The 20,243-nt window shown below is 41.5% G+C and overlaps 1 protein-coding gene across 1 annotated transcript in view; it reads right to left on the bottom strand.

Moving 5' to 3' along the window:
- Positions 1–20,243, bottom strand: part of DHX35 (DEAH-box helicase 35) — a 61,521-nt gene that overhangs the window by 11,109 nt on the left and 30,169 nt on the right. Inside the window, exons 12-19 of the mRNA XM_006755229.2 lie at positions 19,847–19,943; positions 18,857–19,015; positions 16,876–17,086; positions 12,566–12,690; positions 8,515–8,569; positions 5,040–5,135; positions 3,137–3,231; positions 1,415–1,492 (exon numbers count right to left, since the gene is read on the bottom strand). Of these exons, the coding sequence (XP_006755292.1) occupies positions 1,415–1,492; positions 3,137–3,231; positions 5,040–5,135; positions 8,515–8,569; positions 12,566–12,690; positions 16,876–17,086; positions 18,857–19,015; positions 19,847–19,943 (916 nt within the window). The remainder of the gene's footprint in view (positions 1–1,414; positions 1,493–3,136; positions 3,232–5,039; positions 5,136–8,514; positions 8,570–12,565; positions 12,691–16,875; positions 17,087–18,856; positions 19,016–19,846; positions 19,944–20,243) is intronic.

Here is a 20,243-nt window from a genome sequence, read left to right as displayed (position 1 = left end):
CATGCCCTTGACCGGAATCGAACCTGGGACCTTTCAGTCCGCAGGCCGACGCTCTATCCACTGAGCCAAACCGGTCTGGGCTTAATGACAATCTTAAATACCTTCCTACGTGAGTGGCAAACTACCAAACAGAATCATTTCCCTACGGTTCTTTGTAAATCAACGTTCCTTCCTTTGTTCGCAGTGCTTGAACTTACCACTTTATGGGACTGCAGGCAAGCAATGACACTTGCCAATTCAGAAATAATTTCCAAATTACTATTTGTCCTGAAAGTACAATTTTTCTATCAACAGAACTTAATTCTTAATTCTAAAGAATGATCATTATATCTTAGATCAATTATTGCCATGGGAATGTACCTTGGAAATTATAGTATAAGCCAGGGAGGAAAGTGTTTTATATTTATTGATATTTTACAGAGAGGGAGGAAAGTGTTTTAAATAAGAAAATGAAAACACAGAAGATTTCCCAGAAAGCAACCACAGAATAACACAATGAAGACCTGTAACTGCATTCCACTGGCAGGGGGAGCTTTAGGTTGGGGATGATATACTGCACATATACAAACAAATCTGAACTGATTTAATCCATGATTAATAATCTCAGTAAGAGATCAGTTTTTTTCTGAAAACTGAATAATCCCTTCAGATCTCCTACACAAAAAGTTAGTGTTTCTCCTCTGCTAAAAAAGTATTTAAAAAACGAAAGAAAGATATTGAAAATCTGAAATATCTCATCCCCCCTTACATCCATCCTTTCCTTTATATGAGAGGTTTCTATTTTCATTGCCTTCATCATCTTTAGATCTCTCTTTTTAGAAATTTTTAGTGATAACTTTAAGCTATATTATTTGCTCTTACTTCTACAGAATATTAAGAATAAAAATGAACATCACCTAAGGCTAAATACAGGTCGGGTACGTGAATATAGATGGATCCTCACAAAAATGTCTTCCCATAAGCTTGTCTGCTGCTGAGGAGAGGTGGCTGTGTGCAGTCTCAAACTCACATAAACAGCTCTGAAGAGTCAACTAAACCTACAAGGACACCTCGCCTCACTAATTATTTCCAGGAAATGTCACAGAAGTTCCTATTCAAATGCTGGCAGTGTTGTGCAGCAACACTGGGTGGTGAGAGACAGAGTGAGGGGAGAGGGGCGAGGAGGGCCTAGCGGGCAGCTTGCTGCTACAGGCCTCGCCTCTAGGCAGAAAGGAGCAAGATTCCTGTGTTCTTTCAGCAAAACTGCATCACAGTCTCAGGCAGGAGCCAACCCATAGATTAGAAGTACTGGCCATATCTAACAGGAAAGTGAAGAGGTCTCCTGGCCATTCCTTTATGAATGGAACTTCTGGACTCCTGGCTCCAGAGTGAACAGGTGTGTGGAGGAGGCCTTTCAAGCAGTGGCCATGCTTACTTTGATAAATGCCTCGTACACGTTGAGCATAGTGAGATGATCACCTTCCTCCACAGCAAATTTTCGGTGCACTCGAATCTGGAAAGAAAAAAAACACTTAGAGGTTGACTCCTGTGAGCTTCTCGAACTGGGAGGTAACATACAATGAATGGCTCATGGCTTGTAGATCCAGAAAGACCTGGTTTGCACCATTCTAGCCCCGCCATTTCCCGAAAGACCTCAGATCGGTTACTTAACCTTTCTCGGCCTTAATTTCCTTATCTATAACATCAGGATATGAAGCCTATCTATCAAGCTTGCTGAGTAACTGCGATAATTCACTATGAAGTACCCAGTACAGTTATTAGATAAATACTAGTGCTCCTGTCTCTCTCCTCCTCTTGCAGGCAATATCATCTCTTTCAGAACTCTTCCCAGTCCCTAATAGAATGTAAGCTCCAGGCAGGGGCCAACTGTCTGGCACATGGTAGACACTCATGTTTCTAGGCTACCACTCAGAACCCATCCCTAAATTTTTCCTTCTGTAACATCCTGGGCAATGCCATCTGCTCCCATGTGTTCAAGGAGCAGCATATACAATATAAGTACAAGTACACTCATACTTATTCACTTCAGAATTTTCTCCTTGGATCAAATACCACATAATTAATCTTCCTTCTTCCTTCCATTCATTCAATAACATATATTTACTAAGCACCTACTATAGGCTAGGCACCGTTTTATGAATTTGGGATATAACAGCAAATAATATGGTGGTGAGAAAAATATAATAAACAAGGAAAATATTTTGTATACTAGGTGGTAAGAAGTATTAGAGGAAAAAAATAAAGCAGGGGATGGTATATAAAGGGGAAGGAGGAATATGTTGTAATTTTAGACAGACTGATCAGAACTTCTGTTTCTTCATCTTGAAAATGAGTTTGCCTATCCTGAGGTAGGATTGTTAAAAAGGCTAATAGAGAAGCAAATAAACAGAAAATGGAGAAAACAGACAAAACCACCTGGGCATGGAGGCAGGAAAACTTCGTAATCTGTGGTTATATGACTGTCAGGGAAGATGACAAGAATCCACAAGGAAGGTCTCTCCTCCCAACTACAGATCCAAAGGCAGCCCTCCGTGCAGAAGGCTGCCGATTCTCTGGCTCTTCCAACAGCAGCCAACTTTGAACACATCATTGACCTGCCTCCATCGTATGCCTCACCTGCATGGCGCTCTCAGTATCACAACTTTCCTTCACAGTCTTTCCAACATTCATGCTTTCAGTCAATGGTACCTGGGCCTCAGGCAGGGCCTTGTCATTTCCGTGGCTTGTTTCCAACATGACCAGAATCACCCTGCTGTGCCTTACGTCACTAATGTGCCCACTCATTTGCTCCCAGAACAGCCTAAAGGACAAGTTTCCTTACGGGAAAGTCAGTAGACAATGGTTAAGACTTGCGGCTCTGGGCTGTGCAAGGCAACTCCACCCTGGCTGTGCAACCACGAGTGAGTCACCTAACCTTCCTGTGGCCCCATCTCTAAAAGTGATTATAACAGCATCTACCTCGTGGTTTATGGTGAAGATAAAATGAAATAATGCACATGTCAGGCACACAGCAAACACTCAAATGCAAACTGGGATTTGCACAGCTCGACTGTCAGCAGTTCTTAGTCGTTTTAATAAGGAAAGCCCAAAGTGAAAGAGACTGGTATGAACAGCTTAGAAAGAACACTGGACTTACTGCCTGAGATTTCTGGTTGGGGGGGACCACAAAGATATTCTGTATTTGCATCATGGCTGCAATGCTGAGAATTTCCTGAGAACAGCCGAAATTTCCTATAAAACACAAAGCACCTTTGATTTCAAACATGCAATGTATCAACAAGAAGTGAAAGACATTTTCTGATGTTTTCCTTGTACCATACTGCAAACTAAGATATATCCATATATGGCTTGATTTTTAAAGTTTATAATTCATAAACGCTTCGCCCTGCCAAATGGAATGTCCTACACCTGGCCTGATGCCTGGAGGTGCTCATTAACTCTGCAGCTGTAACACGGAGAGTGTTACACTCCCTGTGAGCCATGGGGAGCGGGACAGGCCCCACCACTCAGGGCAGGTCAGCTCTACACCTGCTCACAGCTCTCTTATGTGGACACCTAGAATTCTGGCAGAAAGCCGGAGAGAGGAAGGGGGCAGGGAATACGTGGTTGTGTCCCTTCTGCTGTTTCTCTGCTCCTGGACCCTTCTTTGAGGTGGCCTGTCTGTCAGTAAGGCTCTGGCACCTGGAAAACTGGACCAGGGAAGCACTCTGTGGGCTGTAGCTACTGCTGCTCTGCTGGCACCTGGGACCAGAATCTGCAGCAATAGCCCTCCAAGACATAGACAGTGAGGGCGAACTGCACTGCCTGTCCCACTGCTCCCCAGCTCCCTGCCTCATGAGTGGCACACTCCCCAACTCCAAACTTAGAAACCTGCTGCTAAATGTAAGGCTAAGGTCACGTAGTTTTCCAAAACACAATTATAGTTAACTTTCACCAGGCTTAGTTTGACATACAACTTTGTAGATTGCCAATTAATGTAAAAGTTAGATAAAATTAAGAAAACATTTATTTACTTTCCCAGGCCGAGAAAACTATGCTCTCTAGATGATTTTGGTTTCTAAGTATGAGAAGATCTTTAGATGATACGCTTTTATCCCTTAATTTATATCCTCACAGAAGTCTGAAGATGTCAGAGAAGTTGGAACCCTTGTGCGTTAGTGAGGAAAATATGAAATGGTGTAGCCGCTGTGGAAAATGGTATGGTAATTCCTCAAAAACTTACACACAGAATTATTAGATATTCCAGCAATTCCGCTCTAAATATATACCCAAAATAAGTGAAAGCAGGGACTTGAACAGATATCTGTACACCCACGTTCCTAGCATTCTTCACAATAGCAAAGGTGGAAGCTCCCTAAGTGTCCATCAACAGATGAATGGGCAAACGAAATGTGATCAATACATACAATGGAATATTATTCAGCCTTAAAAAGGAGGGGCATTTTGACATGTGCTACAATATGGATGAACCTTGAAGACATACCAAGTGAAAAAGGTCAGCCACAAAAAAACAAATATTGTATGATTCTACTTTTATGAGGTTTCTAAAATCAGAAACAAGAAGTAGAATGGTGTTTGCAAGGTCTAGGGAGGAGGAGAGAATGGGGAGTTAGTGTCTAGTAGGTACAGGGTTTCATTTTAGAAAGATTAAAAAGTTCTGGAAATTAATAGTGGTGATGGCTCAACAACAGTGTGAATGTACTTAGTGCCCAACAGAACTGTACACTTAAAAAATGGTTGAAATGGTAAATTTTGTTATGTATTTTTTTTTTTACCACAGTAACATCCCTGTTTAAAAAAAAATTCTAAAGGTATTCATGCTAGGCTCATGAGAAATAAAAAGAAGTGCTTACTGAATTAATAAAGACTGACACTGAATCACAAGTTAGCAACATGCCCCAAACCCAACAGCGTTAATCAATAGCTCCTTCACTCCCCTAAGTATATTGTACCCTCTTCCCCAGGGTGCACAGAATCCAGGGAAATAACTCCTCTGACAGACACAATAAAATCAATGAGAACCGTTGGTCTCCACCCACCTGATTCAAGCAGCATTTTTGCAAACATGGGATTCAAAGGAAACTCTGCTATTCTCATGCCAAGTGGTTCAGTTAGTCGACAGTCTTTGTCCAGACCTGCCATGAGAACAACCATCAGAAGGCACGTACCACTGTGTTGAAAGACGTACAGTTGTTGAAGAATAAAAGATGATGATGTATGCTGAAAAAAGGTATCCAAAGCATGAATCATGCACTACCACACTCAATCTGACACCTAAGTACCATTACATTACAAGAAGAAAAGATCTGTTTTCAGTTCCTGAATATTTAATTTAAAAAACTGATACTTTCCATGACTTCTATTCAAGGACTTCATTATAAGGAAATGGCCCTGCAGCCTCCTCTTGCTCCCTCTCTCTCCTTGCCCACAGCAGCCTCATTCTGGTCCCATATTCTCCACAGACTGCTCTTTCCAAGGGCCCAACAACCACACAGTGCGAAATGCACAGGGCGCTTCCGGAGGGTCTGCAGCAGCCTTTGACTCTGTAGACCACAGCTCCTTGGAAACACTCTTCCCCGGCTCCCAGGAACCCCTCCCCCTCCTGCTGCTCTGCCACCTCTCCTGCTACTCCCTGTCACCTCTGGATCTTCTTCCATGTCCCATGGTAGATGTCCCAGGATGACATCCCATGCCCTCCGTTCTTCCCTTACTATGTGAGCAATTACAGGCCATGATTATGAATCTAAACACCTGCCCAGGTCTCTCTTTGGTGCCAACACCAGAGCTGTCTGTCCAGCTGCTTCCTGGGCAGTCTACTGAACCAGGCAGGCGGGCTCCTTCAATTCCCCACATCCCTCCCTGCCTCTTTGCCACTGGCCAATATCCAGAAACTGAATGCCCACAATGTAGACTATTGTTTAGACTAGTCCCAAGATGTAGCATTAAAACAAATGATTCTTTAAACAAATGATAATTCACCTTGAAACTAAATTAAGTTGGGTGTTTCCCTCTATCTTTTCCAGTTAATTTAGGGCCATGAAGAAATAGAAAATATTTTAAATGTCATGCTGATTGAAGGAAAATTAGTCCAAATGAAAAACTTCTATGCATTCAACGTTCTCCCATCCCCATTACAGATAATACAGGAAACCTTGCTTTCAAGTTCCTATTACAAGCTTGAGAACAGAAGACAGAAATCTATCCTGGCACACATTCACTCTGGGCTGCCTTGATGTAGACCCACCTAAAGGCCTTTTAAATCACGGAAGATCTTTAAATCAGTAACTGGTTATTCCTTCACAGGGAAGTATCATAAATATAATGTCCATAAAGATGGACTCCTACCTGACCCCATACAAATAATTAACTCAAAATGGATCATAAACCCACTAAGTGTCAGAACTAAAACTATTTTAAAAACTCTTCAAAAAAGATCTAGGAAAAAAATTTGATGCCAGTGGGTTAGGCTATGGTTTCTTAGCTACGACACCACAAGTAACAATTGAATTACTTAAAATTTTTGCCCTGGCCAGTGTGTCTAAGTGGTTACAGCATCGGCCTGCGAACCAAGGGGTCACGGGTTCGATTCCCGGTCAAGGGCACATGCCTGGGTTGCAGGTTTGATCCTCAGCTCCAGTTGGGGCGTGTGCAGGAGGCAACTAATCAATGTATCTCTCTATCCCTCTCATATCACTATTTCTCTCTCTCTCTCTCTCCCACCGCACCCCCACCCCTTCTTCCCTCCATGCCATTCTCTCTAAAAATCAATGGAAAAAAATATCCTCCAGTGAGGATTAACAAACAAACAAACAAAACGTAAAACTTTTGGACTGCAAAAAAGTGAAAAGCCAGCCCTGGCTGGTTTGGCTCAGTGGATGGAGTGTCAATCTTTGGACTGAAGGGTCCCAGGTTCGATTCCGGTCGGGGACACATGCCCGGGTTGTGGGCTCGATCCCCAGTGGGGGATGTGAAGGAGGCAGCCAATCAATGATTCTCTCTCATCATTGATGTTTCTATCTCTCCCTTTCCCTTCCTCTCTGAAATCAATGGAAATATATTTAAGAAGGAAGGAAGAAAAAATAAAGTGAAAAGCCAACCCACAGAATGGGAGAAATATTTACAAATCACAGGCCTGAGAAGAAACGTGTACCCACACTATAAAAAGAACTCCTCCAACTCAATAATAAAATGACAATTCCCCAAAATTAAACATGGGCAAACATTTCTCCAAAGAAGATATACAAGTAGCCAATAAAGGTGCCCAACACCATTAGTCATTAAGAAAATGCAAATCAAAACCCAAGATACCACTTCCTACCCACTAGGATGGCTATAATACGAAAGACAGTAACAAGTACTAGCAACTTTTTATTATGTGGAAAAATTGGAAACCACCATACATTGTTGGTGAGATGTCCACCAAAAACTTGTGTACAAATGTTTATAGCAGCATTATGTATATTAGCCAAAATGAGGAAACCAATCCAAATGTCCATCAACTGATGAGTAGATAAGAAAAAATGTGTGGTATATCCATACAATGGAATATTATTCAGCAATAAAAAGAAATGAAGTATTAATATGTGCTCCAAAATAGATGAATCCTGAAAACATGCTGAATGAAAGAAGCCAATCACAAAAGACCACATATTATATGATTCCATTCATATGAAATGTCCAGAACAGGCAAATCTATAGACAAAGAAAGTAGATTAGCAGGACCCACCCTGGGAGGAGGAGGGGAGAGGGAATGAGGAGTGAGTGCTGATGGGTACAGATTTCTTTCTAGAGTGATAAAAATGTTCTAAATATTCTAAACTTGTGGCAGTGGTTGCACAACATTGTGAATATACTGAAAACCATTGAATTATACATTTTAAATGGGTAACTTACACCTCAATAAAGATGTTAAAAGCAAAAAAAAATCTAAAACCTCCACTGAAACATATTACCAAAATGGATATTATATTAACTTGGGGCAGTATTCACAGGAAAAAATACGTATTTCCTGAGGTGGTGAATTTAGGTGACAATTTTCTCTCTCAAGGGAAATACTACATTTTCAAACAATGAGAGAATACAGATTCCCCCATAACATGGTGTTTCCTTACCCAGGCTGGATGCTACCCAAATCTCCACAGGGAACGAAGGCTGAGTCACAGACTTCAGGATGGGGGGAGGGACAGAGAAAAAGGTCTGGAGAGGTGACACCTGAAATACTGGTATAAAATCTCCTGGATGTCTTTAGGAGGGGGCTTGGCTCTGCTGATGGTTATGAATAGCTTTTAATGTACTGATATGCTTTATTAATTCATTGTCAGGAGTAGACGTCATGTACTATTAATCACACCTTCCTATTTCTATAAAGCTTAAGAATCCTTAAGAGGATTATTTATGTGGGGAGAATCAATGCCATTCCTGAAGATACTAAGAACCCTAAAGTGAATACAACCTAACATCACATATTAGTGAACAGCTCAGAGAACATATACTAGTAATAATAGATAGGCATACCTCCTAGGGCATAGAGTAACTCCAATGCTTGAACCATCGACTGTGCTGGAGGGGGCTGTAAAAAATATAAAAATTAATTTCTTCAGGTGACAGACATAAAAATGTGACTATTTCCAGATCGAATCCACTCTCCGCTCCACGTGGCCCATACTTCACCTCCATGCTCCTATACATAATGCTGGTGTCCCTTAACATGTCCTTTCTATACATCTCAGCATCCTTAACACTGTTTAGCCTTTAATCTCAGCTTGATTAAACCTTTCCCATGGAGGCCCTTCCTCATGCTTCCCTCTATCAGAAGTGGACTACCTTGAACTACTTCCTTGTTTTTCCTAAACTCGCATCAGACAGTTCTAATTTTCACTGCCTAGTCTCAATCTTCTACTACCCAAAATACTGAACTACTGGTTGGCAACTGATCTTTGCATCACCCAGAGCCGGCTCCAATCCTTGCCTATAAGTGGTAACTGACATGCAATTGAATTTGAAGTCCTGAAAGTAATACAGAATGCCAGATAACCTAAAGTTAAACAAAGCTACTAGTAATATTGTGACCTTCAGTCTGATCTAGATCCTCACCTCCTTCTTTCCTTCCACAAATCTTTACTGAGCATCTACTAACTGCCAAGCACCATTACTACTTACTGCTAAATGACTTCATTTATAATAAGCCAGGTAATAAAATTATAATAGTTTTCAAACTGTGTGATTTCTTTTTTAAAAAAATGTTTTTATTGATTTCAGAGAGACAAAGGGAAAGGGAGAGAGATAGAAACATTGATGAGTCATCGATCGGATGCCTTCTGCACACCCCCTGGGATCAAGCCCTGACTGGAATGGAACCATGACCTCCTGGTTCATAGATTGAAATTCACTACTGAGCAACACTGGCTGGGCTGGTCTAAATGCATTCACATAACAAACATATTTTATGTATCACACTGTTTTAGTTCAATTTTACAGATGAAGAAATTAAAATCAGTAAAAGACATTTGAAGAGGGTCAAGTAGGCAGCTGACGGATGGCAAAGCCAGAAACTGAACCCAGGTCTCACTTTTTTCACTCTGCCCCATCCACTGACAGCCAAGGAACAACGTTGTACTTTTAAAAGTTGTGATGACTGTACATACACATTTATGAGGGTGAAAACTAGACCTAATTCACTACACAGAGGACATTCCACACATCATCGTTGACTAAGTCATGGAATTGACTCACTAGCCTTTCCTCAGTGCCTCTGACATCCGACTTTACAACAGAGGCAAATAAACAGCATCTGAGTGGAGGAGCCTAATCTCTCTGGGATCTTTACCCTGAGATTACTGAGAGCTGACAACAGGAGCAGCAATGCACTGAGCTAGGTTTTGAATACGTACAGAACAAAACTAACGAGGTCCTTTATGAGTCCTTCCGATCTTTGACCCTACTTCTAGTCAATCACCAAGTCACCTTTTAATTCTGCTCTTTGAATTTATTTTTTTAAAAATATATTTTATTGATTTTTTACAGAGAGGAAGGGAAAGGGATAGAGAGTTAGAAACATCGATGAGAGAGAAACATCGATCAGCTGCCTCCTGCACACCCCACACTGGGGATGTGCCTGCCACCAAGGTACATGCCCTTGACCAGAATCGAACTTGGGACCCTTCAGTCCACAGGCCGATGCTCTATCCACTGAGCCAAACCAGTTAGGGCATGAATTTATTATCAATCAACAAAAAAGAACAAAACCTCTCTCCTCACAGCCCTAATATTTTCACCTAAATACACATCTACTACATTTACCAGCATTTCTCTATGGCCTCATCTGGTTTGGGATCATATGCAAACAGTTTTAACATAGTTGGAAGGACTGGGTATGTATAATTTTAGCTGTTTTTCCTCACTGTTTGATTTTCTGTTTTCATTGTTTCTTGTACCCATAGGAACTTCAGTGATTACTTGGGAGAGCTGAGTAACATTCCATCAAGGTCATACATACTCTGTAAAATATGCAATTTTCTTATTACTGGGCAACTAAGTTGTTTTCAGTTCTTTACTACTGTAATTAGCACTGCAAAATATACAAAATTATATGAACCCCGTGATTTCAATAGTGAAATCCAATAGTGAAAAACATCATTTCAGGGGGAAATAACCGGAAGGGAGTACATGAAGATGAATTTGTATGTATTTTCCTCATTTCTCAGTTGTCCAAAGTTTATGGTTTTCATCATTTATATTTTTTTAATCTAAAACAAAGTGATGCTATAAATATTATAATACATGGACTTTTTTGTCCTTTTTTGAAACTTTTTTCCAGGAAAAATTTCCCTGAGAAAATATCAGGCCTTGCTCTGGCTCATAAAATAGTATTAGGAATGCCTCTGTGAGGACTGAAACACAGGATGACACCTCTTTCCCAAACTGGGTCAGCTCCGGCTCTTACCATCTCTCCTTGTGTTTGATCATTTGATTAACTTAAAGTGGACTTTACAATTATTTCAATTTGCACTTCTCTCTCTTCTAGAAAAGCTGAGCATGTTCTGACATTAGTTTACTGTTTGTGCTATTTCCTTTCCTTTAGCTTTTTTCTTCAGTGGACATTAGATTTATTCTACATGATGTAGTTACTGAGATGTTGATCTAACACTGTTGCCATTATGTTTTCCTTTAATCTTAGATGTGGGATTTTAATAGCTTTTAATTTGCACTTACTTTTCATCTTTTCTTTATAATTTCTTGTACTATACACCAATAAACAAAGGGTTCATTTTCTCCACACTTATGATAAACCATAATTATTTCCTTTGGGAGGAAGAGTGCTATTTTTCTATTCCTTCATTTGCCTAGTTTATGTGACAGGTGTGACTTTAGGGATTTTATTATCCAAGAATCCAGACCTGCCATACCACTTAACAATACAGCTGGGACAGAACAAAGAGTTAAAATGCAAGTCTTCAAATCATAAAAATTCAACAAGAAAATATGAGTGAATATTTATTAACTAACTGAACTAGATATGAGAGTTTCATAAGCACAGTAACAGAAGCCATAGAGGCAAAGGCAGAAAGACTTTACTGTGGAAATGTTTAGAATGTCTGCACATTAAAAAATAATAATAAACTTAAAAACAGTAAAATACAAGTAAATAGAAAAACTGTTTGCAAGAAATATTGTGTACAAAGGTTAATTTTTTTAATAGTTAAAGGACTCCTGAAAAACACTAATAAACGCTAATTCTAAGAGATAAATGGCTTAACAACGTAAAAGTATAAAGTGCACAATAAACTTATTTTAAAAACTATCTTCCGAAAATCAAAATAATAAGGTACAGATGGTATTTTTTCTACCTTCTTTCTCCTTCTCCACCATCAATCAAATTAGCAAAACTCTAAAAGAAAGTCATATAGTAATGATAGGAGCACAATGAGTAGAGCATTCCTGTGCTGCTGGAGTTTATACCTGTAAAACAACTCGACCACATGTCAAGGACCTACAAAAGGACTATGGCCCTCTGACCCAATAATTTCACACCTGGAAACCTGCCTTGGGGAATAAGCAGAGACCATTCATCCACAAGACCCTTCCCTGCAGCTCTACCAAAAGCCCTCTTGGCTCCCCCAATTGTGATACTCTCACATGTAGGCCTAAAACATGCTCACTGTCTTGCATCTCGCTCCCCGTCCCGAGCTGGTGAAATCCCATGAGTTTCACATTTCACCACAGGCGTGACTAACTGGGCTGGGGGCCCTGCCTTTGTCTCTCCCAGGACTGGGCACATGCACTGTGATAACTCATTACTTGTCTCTGTTCCCCAGTGGACAAGGACAGGAACTGGTCTGGCTGTATTCCCCCTGTAGCCTACACAAGGGCTGGTACAAAGCAAGCACACAACATAGGAGCTAAATAGAAAGGAAGGAAAGGAAACAGAAATGGAAAAGGAACAGAAAGGAGAAAGAAAGAAAAGAAAGAGAAAGAAAGCAAGCTGACATGCCCTATAACAATGTCCTAACATTCCCCTGAGAGCCCTCCAGCCTCCCCATGGCCGCAGACAGAAGGCAGGACGCACCGACATGAAGTGGAACCTGAGGACGTTGTCAATTCCCAGTGCTTTCAGCTGCAGGATGACAGGTGCCAAGTTGCTCCGCTGCATCTCAGGAACGGTGGACTGAGGCAGCTTGTCAAAGGCTTCCTCTGAGGATAGGAAATCAGAACTGTTTGGGATCAAATGCCACAATCAAATGCAATCATTATGACAAAGGGACAGTTTTCCTTCTCTAACAAGAGGCTCTAGGATTCCTGGATCAAATGCATATATTATGATATAAAGTTATTTCATGTTTAAGAAAGACCATTCTACTTAAATACTTAAGCAATTTATATCTTTATAAACAATATATCATTATGGAAGTTTATCCTCTTACTTTTAGGATACTTTTTTTAGAATGTGTTTTTTGTCAGCAAAATATTAAATCAAAGCAACAAGTATTTGCTGAATCACTATTGGTGTCCAGTTCCCATACCTCTGCTTGGGATAGAGTAAGTTGAAAGGCAAGAACAGTACATATAAACACCAAAGAATAACTTCAAAATACATTACCAAAACAGTAACCAGAATATAATAAATTACCAAATCTTATGAAGAGCAAAAACTGTCCAAATCTAACTCTTCGAATCAATGAGCCAAGCACACACGTCACACTCATATCCCAATGGCTGTCCCAAGTAGATTAATGAATGCTTACATGCCTGCCCCACCAGGAACAAAAGGTGACTTCTCAAGGGAAAAGCACAAGGCACAGAGGTGCCAAGATGGGAGGGGCAGGAGAACAGGGAGGGAGGGAAAGGGGGAGGCCTTCTTATAAAAGCTAGACAAAAAGGCGGGGGAAAGAGGGAGAAAGAGATTAAATCCATTTTGTTCATATTCAGAAAGCTTATGGATTATAGAGAGAATGCTCCACCCTCAAAACCCTCCCACATCAGTCAACATTTTAGCGGTGAACACCCTCCTTCACACAGGGTGGCCCCATTTCCACTGAGACTATAAAGCTGCAGTTAACTAGAGAAAAAGCAAACCAAACAGCTCTCTCCCTGAAGAACTTCATAAAAGTCGTCCCTGAGGAAACAGCCAATACTCTCTGAAGTGACTGATACAAACTGTCAAATACCTGGGTCTAACTGGAAGGTTCTGGTTACAGGCAAGAGCAGGAAGTTTCAAATAGGATACCACCTTTGTGTTTCAACAGCATTTTGGGGATAGCTTTTTGGAAGAATAGCCACATTTCCAAACACCGAGCTGACCAAGGGAGAAGCAAAGTATCAGATAAGAGGACAGCCCCCTGAGAAGACACTCACAGGCAGTTAGTGCTTCCTAAGAGTTGAGTGACACCCATTAAACACCACTGAGGACTGGAGCGTGAAGCATTGGGCCAGGAGCTGTAGGAGCCATAGGCCAATGGTTTTGAGAGGCTTCAGTGATATGCAAAAGCCTGGGATAAGACCAGACACAGTGACCTCTGAGACAAGGTCCCAATGAGCGGTCCTCCCAAAGGAAAAGGGAGACTCAGGGAAGGAAGAAGCATAGCCATGGAAAGAAAACTGAGGTTGCTTCATGAGGGAGGTGCCATTTGAGAGAGGATGTGAAGGATACGGAGAATGTGATGTGCTGGGCAGAGGAAACAGCTCAAGGAAAGGCATCACAGGAATGAGGTGGGTGTGGGAAACAGAAGGCATGTCCAGGAGGAGTGTGGTGCAGCTGTGATGCAGCGTGGGGAGGGAGGTGGACTGAGGAGAAGGTAAGCCGAGAACAGTTGTGGAAGGCTCAGAGAGACTCCTAAGGGCCTGAGCAGGCAGCATGCTCAGAGCTGTGCTTTCTGAAGCTCGTCTAGTACTAGGTTAGCCAAGAACGCTTAGAGGCTGGGTTGAACACACCCCATTGCTGTCGATTGGCCTTCCCAACCCCACCTCTACTAAAACTGCTCATGCTAAGGAAGACAAATATACCTGCTTATCTTTAGTCTGTACTCTACTATTAGATTTCTTTGAAGCATGACATTATGCTAACCATTTCCTCAATGGAGGGTAGAGGGGAAGAACATTTGTGATATTTTCAAAATAAAGATAAATTTAAAAAAAACTTAAGTCCCTCAAAGTTAAGACACAGAATTATTAAATGACCCCACAATTCTACTCCCAGGTATATACCCAAAAGTACTAAAAACAGGTACTCAAACAAGTACATGCACACACATGTTCATAGGAGCAATTATTCACAATAGTCAAAAGGTGGAAACAATCATCAATTGATAAATATATAAGCAAAATGTGTTGTATCCACACAGTGAAATATTATCTATATATGTAATATATATATTATTGATTTCAGAGAGGAAGGGAGAAGAAAAGAGAGAAACATCAATGATGAGAGAGCATCATTGATTGGCTGCCTCCTGCACGCCCCCTACTGGGGATCGAACCTGCAACCCGGACATGTGCCCTTGACCGGAATTGAACCCAGGACCCTTCAGTCCGCATGCTGAAGCTCTATCCACTGAGCCAAACCAATTAGGGCTTATCTATATATACAAAAGCCCAAGCAACCTGCTGACCATTAGCTATGACGGGCACTGACTACCAGGGGGCAGACGCTCAACGCACAGGCATGGAAACATGAAACAGAATGATGAATCTCAGAGGGAAGGGGGAAGGGGAGAGAGCAGAAAGAGATTAACCAAAGATCTTATATGCATACTAGAGGCCCGGTGCATGGATTTGTGCACTGGTGGGGTCCCTCAGCCTGGCCTGCAGAGATCAGGGTGAAATTGGCAGTCCAAAATCCCCCAAGGGGTCCCAGATTGCAAGAGGGAGCAGGCCAGGCTAAGGGATCCCACTGGTGCACAAATCCATGCACTGGGCCTCTAGTTCAGCTATAAAAAAGAATGAAGTACTGATACAACATAGATGAACCTGGAAAACATTATGCTAAATGAAAAAAGCCAGACACAGAAAGTCACATATTGTATGATCTCATTTATTTGAAATATCCAACAGATAAATCTATAGAGACAAAACAAAGATTGGTGGTTGCCAGGGGCCGGGAGCAGGGAGGAATGGAGGGAAACCACTTAATGAGTAAGGGTTTTACTTTAAAGGGATGGAAATGTTTTGAAACTAGATAGAGGTGGTGGTTACAAATTGTAAATGCCACTGAACTGTTCAGTTTAAAATAGTTAATTTTATATTATGTAAATTTCCCCTCAAAAACAATTTTTTTAAGTAGCTTGAAACTTTCTCCTCTCCTGAATTTCAGGATGCATTTTCCTGCCTTGGTTTTCTCTTTCCACTCTAACCATTCCTTCTTAGTGCCTTCAGGGGTGGAAGACACTACATCTCTGGCCTCAGGTTCTGCCTTTCCCTCCCTTCCCTCCCCTGGCTACTCTTTTCCCCCTTCTTCCCCGCCCACGTACTTGTGCATTCCACTCCCTCCACCGGGTGTGCTGAAATCTAATCTCCACTGCTAGCCCTTCAGTGGATAACTACTAGGCCGCCAATAAAATCAGGCCCAAATACTCAATCTCAAAGTCCTCCCCAACAGGATAACTCTGATCTCTGCTTCCAACGCTCATTCCTTTATGTCAATCTGTTTGTGGGTCTGCCTCCATCACCAGGCTGTCAATGACCACACGTGGTCAAAACCATGTCTCACCTAGCCCTAGATCTCCAAACCCTGGCACCGTGCTTGGCTCTGTAAACATTTGCTAAAAGAAAAAATGATGTCAAGGACTGAACAAGGGCAACAGTAACCAAAAAGGAAAGAAGAGATCTGGTGACGGCAAATGATGTGAAAACCAGGTCTGGACAATTGAGAGAAATCTTAGTACCATCCCTCACACAAGAGAAGTGCAGAGAGAGAAAGAGCAGTTCTGGGATATCACTGTCTATAGGGAAGGCTGTCTTCAAGCTGAAGAGAAGGCTCCTTAAGGCCAGAACAGTCCTGATGGTATTTATTTTGCTCCTTTAGAGCCTAGCATGGTGCACAGTACAGAGCAGGAGTAGACCAACTATTTGCTTTCTGTCAGTGAGATAGATCTTGTTATTTTAGCTCTGCAAAGATGCTCTGACTAGAGCTAAAGATGGGACCCCCCACTGGGGGTTCAGGGATTCCAGAACAAGAAAACAGCACACTAATAGGCCAATAGGGACTAGTAGCAAAGAAGTACTACGTTTAGAGGAGCAAGGTGGTGGGGACCAGATTACAAAGGGACATGTGAGGGAGGGCTGGCTTTTGTGTGAAGTCTTGCCCATTGAGGGTAAATATAATATTCTCCAATGTCGAGGCTGACAGAAAATAAAAAACCCTTAGAAGAAAGCCACACTAACCTGTATAAAGACGGTAACATTTTCCGGAGCGGCTACGGCCACCACGTCCTGCTCGCTGGTTGGCTGATGCCTGGGACACGGGGACCACCACCAAGCACTCAATAGCTGTCCTGGGATTGTAGGCTCGGAGTTTCATGAAACCACAGTCGATCACATACACAACCCCACTGATTGTAATGGAGGTTTCTGCCACATTGGTGGCCACTATCACCTAAGTTCCCCACAGAACGAAGAGTAAAAATAAAAGTTATTTGGTTCTTTTCATTTTTAATAAGTTATTTAGTTTGGTATCCTGCAAAAGCATAAGTTTTAGGGACAGAATATCTTGGTTTTGAATTCTTCCAGAGCATGTGATGTTAAATAAGTTAATTAACCTCCTGAGCATGGTTTCTCATTAAATAATATTTACCCCCTTCCCAGTGTTGGGTTCTAATCCTGGTACTTGGCCCATAGTAAATATTCAACAAATGTTAGTTTTTGCCTTTTGTACAACTAAGATAAATCACCACCCTGCGCATGTAAAACCCATTTATTCACTCACATTCTAGCTATTTTCTGAGGGTTTGTGCTTTGCCAGGCACTGTGCAAGGTGCTGGGGATGTATGAACAAGAGAATACAATACCCCTGCTCTCCCAGAGTCTAGTGTGAGAAAGAAAATACAACAGAGCATGAATATAACATTACATAGTACTTAAGGTGTTTATTATATATTATAATAATGGGCTGTGCTATTTTAGATTGGATGGCCAGGGGAAATCTCTCTAAAAGATGATTTTGAGCTGAGACATGAGTAACAAGAAGCAGCCAACCCTGGAGATCCAGGCAGAAGAAACAATTGAAAGAAAGGAGAAACAGCCAGTGCGGCCACAGTCCAGAGTAAGTACAAGATGAGGCCGGAGGGAGGCTAAGACAGATCATGCACAGTCTCTGGGACACTGTGAGCTGTTTGCATTTTATTCCCAGTGCACTGGAGCTGCCCCTGAAGGATCTGAAGCAACAGGTCATGTATAGATAGCACTTAGAACTTTCTAAAGGCACTTTTATATCTATCATTTTATAAAAATCTGCCTACCATTTTTATATAGCAGACATATGCTATAAAACCATCTATCTATTATTATTTATGTTTTACAGCTGAGAACACCTGGCCTTGAGGTTGAGTAATTCATCCCAGGGCAGAGTAACTCGGGCACGGAACCACGGCCTCCTGACTGGTTGGCCATAGTTCACATTTCACTGGGAAGATTCCAGCTGCTCCCTCCCAGTGGCCGGAAGGCTGAGCACATTCTTCCAAGTGGTTCAAAGTAGGAGCGGATTGTCAGACCATCCCCCACCTACTGTATTCTTTGTCACCTGCTCATGAGTAGCTACTACAAGCCACTTCAGGCCAGTCCTGGGTCTTCCTCATCCAATGGAAGGGAAATGGGGTAAGGCCCAGGAGGACAACGAGCAGGAAGCAGACTGGTCGCCTGCCGGCTCCTTCAAACCAATGCTTCCCACCACACCCTTCCCCACCCCAATTTCAATGCTAAATATTTTTAAGCCACACCTTAAACTAATTAACTTAAACCTGGCACTACAGGCAAAATGATGCTTCAAACCAATGGCTTAGGAACCACTAGTAGTAATATACCTATTGTTCCCACTGATCACAATCCACCAACTCGGTCCCGCAAGCCAAGGTAGTATTGTGTTATGGGGAAATATTAGGCAGGCAGGAAAGAGATAAGGAGAAGTCACCTGCTCTGATAATTACTGTCAGAGTGACCCTTCTGTGGGGCAGGTTCAGAAATCTTTGCAACACATTATTTATTGTGTGCTTTTCAAAATATTGCACAGAAACATGGAGCTCTTACAGAAACCTGCTTGTACAAGTTTCACTTCAATGTAAAAAAAAAACACCTTTCCAGTGCACAGCAAAAGGGCCCCAAAATGATTATAGATGTCTGCAAACACCCTTGGTCATCGGGTTAGTCTCACCTTTCGGACACTGCGGGACACCCTTTCAAACACTTTCATTTGCTCAAAGGAAGGCAGTCCTGCATACATGGGGAGGATCCGGAGGTGTCTCTTCATCCCAGTCCGACCTAGTGCCCGAGCCTGCTCGATCAGCAGAGACACGACAGTTTCGACCTCTTCCTAAAACATCGAACCAGGAACCAAACAAACCAAGATCAATTCGAAGTTGAAGCAAGTCACTTTTTCATATGAAAGATACGAAAGTTGGGATTAGGATTTTAACTGTGCTCAGATTCATGACTCCAGTGTGATCACATTCTACTCTGGAGTGGTATGTAATTAAATGCTACCCAACAATGGTGCCTGTGGAGTGAAAATTTGCAACTGTCAGATTAATAAACAAAAAACAATGACTACTTAACTCAACTTTGAGGTACTGTGACAAAGCAATGCATACATATGAACAAGCTGTGGGAGATAAAATCGCTATACGCATTTCAAGAAAAGATTACTGAACTGTGGAAAATGCTCAGCAGTGGAAAAGATTTTAGTTAGAGGGTAGTTTTGAACAGTGTTACAACCCTGAGTGAGCACTTGGGTTTGTTCAATTGTCTTTCCAGTGATGTGCCCACTTAGCACCCCCAGGATAAGCTGTAAAGGTGTCACTGAAAAAGAAGCCTGCAGCAGCAACCTGCACACATAAATGCACCTGATGCAATATTCAATTCTAGTAAACAGCTTATGGAATGAATGTGTAATATACTTTGGAATCAGCTAATAAATTTCAAATACATTTGACCCTCTGCAGACAGAACAGGCAGGAGCCAATGACTCTCTGACTATGTAGTCAGTAGATGAATGACGTCAAATCAAACAATTTTTTTTTGCAATTAAGTAACCACAAAAATACAATAAAACATAAACAGCTAAGCAAAGTAACAGCTTCTGTAGTAATTCTGGTGCTGCCTTAACAAGTCTGTTTATTACAGAGAAAAGGTCCATTGAAATTACCTGGCCGGTAAGAAATGCTAATATGTCTCCATCTCCCTCTGTCTGGTGAATTTTCATCACGGTTTCTACAGTTGCTTTGATGTAATCTGGAACAGGACTGAAAAGATATATGAGTGAAACTCATCACTACAATACACACTAGTTATAGACCCATTACCCTGGTAAATCCGGCAGAATCTCATGCAAGTTGGTTTGGGCCTGCCCAGCAGTAATCAGTATATGAATAAATAAAATAATTATTCACCTTTTTCTTTTTTTTAAAATGCAACATTTAAGAATAATTCATAATTACATGTCAACTAAGATTTTTTTGCTTTATTTGCAAAGAAACAAAAACAATAAACCCATGCAAATTTACGTGCTATCTTTAGCATGCAAAGATGTCTGGCCAGAAAAC

This window comes from Myotis davidii, unplaced genomic scaffold (assembly GCF_000327345.1).
Source record: "Myotis davidii unplaced genomic scaffold, ASM32734v1 scaffold1113, whole genome shotgun sequence".
Lineage (NCBI taxonomy): Eukaryota > Metazoa > Chordata > Mammalia > Chiroptera > Vespertilionidae > Myotis > Myotis davidii.
The sequence above is the reverse complement of the archived record's forward strand: the minus strand, read 5'-3'. Positions and strand labels throughout refer to the sequence as shown.